The following is a 4,457-nucleotide window of genomic DNA, read 5'->3' as shown; positions in this document are numbered from 1 at the left end:
ATTCCCTTTCTGACAATAGATCCTTCTAAATGTTACACACTGGAGCTTTCAATTGACACCTCGACTTCATTCAGACCTTAAATTAATAAATAAAAAAACACTTTAACTCCTATCCATTCACTCCTTCCATTTAAAATGTAATTTTAACTTTTGTCTGTACTGTATTTATTTTTCTCTAGTCCTAAAGAGTAAAGTGGTTTAGCTACCCTCACTGTATAACATATGCATGGAAAATTAGAAATGCAGAACAAATAATTAAACAACAATAGTAATTAAAATCACAATTTAGTAATCAAATACATGAATATTCTACTTTGACTGGAAAACATGAGAATCCCCCCATACTAACAGACGGCAGCCCTTACTGCACTGTTTTTCTTTCATTCCATTTGCCCTCTGTAGGCACTGTTGGATCATTCGTCCTCAAGAGTAGCCATCAAAATGATTTTTCAATGCTTTAGACATTTCTTATTGTACAACTTGAGGTGCCATTGCAATTTCCAATGAAATTGGAAGTTATTAAAATAGAGTACTGTAGAATTCACTATGGCTTCTCTAGTTCAAAATCCTGCCCGTTGCTCTGATCCTTTTTCCATCACAGCTTGCAAAGCTCTCACTCTGGGTTGGTTTTCAAAAAAGCCTGGTTGACCATTGTGCTTTTATTCTAACTGTCGAAAGCAAACTTTGATTTGATCTAAAAAAACATCACCAGGTGAGTTGGCATGAGTCAGAGCACTATCTTATCCGTTTTAAAAGTGTGGTGCAATCATTGCATTTGCACACATATTTGAACACTTCTCGACCGCTAAACAAAGTTCATTGCTGATGCACTTTGATGTCTAGTGCAGTAAATCCCAGTGAATTACTACTTGTTCATAATCATGTATTATTGCTGCAGCAGAGCACTCAGTGAGAGCCGAGTTCCTTGTCTCAGCCCTTGTTGTCACCTTGTAGCATTTTGGTGAGGAAGCAGCTCAAAAGGGCTACGCACAGTGTCCAAGCACATGAAGTGCTACTTGTTCACAAGCACATAATTCATGAAATACTGCAACCAGCTTGACACTCTCGCTTGGGATTAGAGCCTGGGATCTCTGCCATGGTAAACCTATGCTTTAGCAGAGGAGCTTCACTCACAGTGACTGATGCTAGCTGCTGGTTGCAGCAACAAATGGAACAAAAGTGATACATTCTTTGCCTTCCAGTGCAAATAATAGATGAGTAAAATTATACCTTTTCTTCCCATGGTGCTAGATGTGGCCATTGCCAAATTGAAGTAGTCAGGGGCCCTAAGACAAAGCTTTGCTGCTCCCTATTAAACCCCTAACCCAAACCCCCTTACCGGCCTATGTGCCTTGTGTGCATACCTTGCTGCCTCCGTGCACAGAACAGACATAGACCATGGTAGCTTCATTACAAACCAATTAGTTTGTGGTGTATTCGATTGAACACAACTTTATTTAGGAACCATGTGAGCACAATATCAAGTTAAACAACAATGTAAGTTTATTTCAACTTTGGCTGTGCTTTCATATCTCGGCTCAACCAGTCATGACAACACACCAAAGTTAATCGCTACAGCAACATTGCTAAAAATAGGTCCAGAAACAGTTGTGTTGACGCTGAAAACCTGTGTAGGGCTATTTGGAATCAAAATCAGGAAATCTTTGAGCTGAATGCAAAAATCAGCATGTTAACATGCTCAAAATGATAATACTAAAATGCTAATGTTTTGCAGATATAACCATGTTCATCTTTGTTTAGTGTGTTAGCATGCTAATTTTGCTAACTCATCTTCATTGGAACACAAATGTCTGTGTATTCTTTGAGATCTACGAAATGCTACAGCAACGTGTATGTGTGTGTGTTTGTGGGAGGCTTACCTAATAGTATGATGATACAGATGAGGATGGCGATGATGGCACCGGTGCCCAGTCCTGCAGCAATGATCCGCTCCATGTCCACGCAGTCTCCATGGTGATCACACTGGCAGACCTTGACCCTCAGGTAGGACGTGTTGGACATGGGCAGGTTGCCAGAGTCTGTGATCATGATGGGAATCTCGTAGATCCCGCTGGCCAGGGAGGGGATTCGTAGTCGAAGCTGGGCGTACTCACCTAGAGTATGATTAGATGGAAGGGTAGACAGATGGAGAAATTAAAACATAGGCAAGCATTTTAAATTCTCACCACTCACGACAGCTGCCCAATACTGCTAGAGTCTTCTAATGGCGGTCAGCTAGAGTAGCTGGGGGTTCTTACTAAAATACCAATGAAAATTGAAATGGAAATAGAAACTTTACCCAAACCTTACACCAGGGTTGAATAGATAAAGTACTTCCAAAAGTACTTAAGTGGAGAGTAGAATAAAACGTTTATTTCTAAACAAAATGCAACCAGACCCAGATTTATCGATGTTATGTAGCTTTAATCTAAGTGGAGAAAGTGGATCATTTCTCTCTCTTGTGTTATAAATGGAAATGTGCTGAGGAAAATAAAGAGGTAGAGAAAACAGTTTCCTATTTAAATTTGGAAGTATACTAGGAACTAAATCAACCTTGGCATGTTCAATAAGGCAACCAAAACACAGTGGCACAGTGGTATCAGTCACAGCGGCCCAGTTGAGGTTATTGAACCAGCAAGCTGGTCACCACCGTTACATGTCCACTGGTCCACAGGCCTCTGCGAATTATTTCAAAGATTAATCAGTTTGAGGTCAGTCTAGTCTCAGACAATGAGTCCTCTATCACAGGGAGCCTGTGGCTCAGAGGTAGAGTCTCACTAATCAGAGTGTTGTTGGTTCGATCCCCGGCTCCTCCATGTCGAAGTATGGATATATATTGAGCAAGACACTGAACCCACAGTCCATTTACCATATTACATAGTAGTATGTAAATGGTAAATGGACTGTACTTATATAGTGCCTTTCTAGTCTTTTCGACCACTCAATGCGCTGTACACCATTCGCGCAGATTCATACCATGCCAACTGCTCACCAGAACGGAAACTAAGCATTCACACACAGTCATACACCGATGCACAGATACACAGGAAGCAATTTAGGGTTCAGTATCTTGCTCAAGGACACTTCGACATGCAGCAATAGGAGCTGGGGATTGAACCGCCAACCTTCCGGTTAGTGGACGACCCGCTCTACCTCTGACTCACAGCCGTCTATGTAAGTAAGTGCAACTTAAGAAACTATTTACTCTGAGACTTGGAGTTACAGTACATACTGAGATCAATCAAGCCTTTTTGGACTCGATATTGGGTGACTATGTAAATAACTAGTTTTGTTGTATTCTTCCATTTAATCAGGTACTTAAGGTATGAGAGTGAATTAATGAATGATGACATATATCAGACACATTATCGCCTACTGACCATTAACGCGACTCAGTGTCCAGTTGCGGCGCACGTCTGTTGGACGACTGGCCAGCTCGAAGGCGAAGGGTCCAGCGTTTGGGGTCAGGTCTGGGTCACTGGCTGTGATGTTGATGGCATTGGGATCTGGCTTTTCACACATTTCCACCTCAGGGGGGAACACGTGAGGTGCATTGTCGTTTATGTCCATCAGGTACATCTGTAGAGTTCCTGTCCCGCTGGCAGGTGGGATACCTGGACACACAGAGGGGAAACATGTTCAACATTTTATTATATTTACTACTTTAGCAACGACTATGCACAATACATTTATTGCACCCAATATAGCTAATTACAATGATAAGTCCCTGGGCAGGGGTCACAACTGATTCAACTGTAGGTTGAAGATATAAAAGATCAGTCAGTTCAGGTATATTAAACGGAGTGAATTATAACTATGATTGGAAGACTTTTTTTACACCAAAATCTCCTGCCTATTTCCCCTCCCACGACATCACTGGCTACTAAAGATAAACATGGTAGAAATTGTTTTCCTCTATTAGCCTTAAGAAAATAAGTACAAGTCTAAAACCTAGGTAAAAGCTGCTCATTACATCCCATAATAAAATTTCTCCTGTGGATTGTGGTAGAGAAGGGGTCATTAAAACCAAAAAGGTTTATTCCCTTGGGTTATTTAATGTAATGCAACAGGCAACTGTTACATCAAGGCATACTGTGTACAAAGTTAATATTTTGGCCTGGGAGAGGCACAGCAGCTACTGCAGAGTCCAAAATAAAAAGCGTTCATCCTCTGGGGAGGATGATGTACTAAGCTGCCCTAAATACTCACTATAGCACCTTACATGGATTCATTTGTAGCTGAAAATAGTCCCCAACAAATGCTCTATTTCCTCCTGTTGAAGAAACATTTGATTAAGACTAAAATATTTGCATTTCCTGAAGAAAAGATTCCAGGAAGTGTTGGTGATTCATGTCTGAAAATACCACTCAAAACATTACTAAACAGTACTAAAACATTGTGGCCATTAATAAAACCATTATTTAATTACAGTGGTAATTAAATAATGGTTTTATTAA

General features: G+C 40.6%; 1 protein-coding gene across 1 annotated transcript in view; it reads right to left on the bottom strand.

Moving 5' to 3' along the window:
* LOC118322307 (cadherin-2-like) overlaps window positions 1-4,457 on the bottom strand; it is a gene marked incomplete in the record, with an annotated part of 82,098 nt that overhangs the window by 25,185 nt on the left and 52,456 nt on the right. The window contains 2 exon segments of the mRNA XM_035653955.1: window positions 1,881-2,114; window positions 3,381-3,614. Of these exon segments, the coding sequence (XP_035509848.1) occupies window positions 1,881-2,114; window positions 3,381-3,614 (468 nt within the window).

Source organism: Morone saxatilis, unplaced genomic scaffold, assembly GCF_004916995.1.
Source record: "Morone saxatilis isolate NCDOM2014 unplaced genomic scaffold, NCSU_SB_2.0 Contig12, whole genome shotgun sequence".
Taxonomy (NCBI): Eukaryota; Metazoa; Chordata; class Actinopteri; family Moronidae; genus Morone; species Morone saxatilis.
This window is presented reverse-complemented; position numbering and strand designations above follow the sequence as displayed.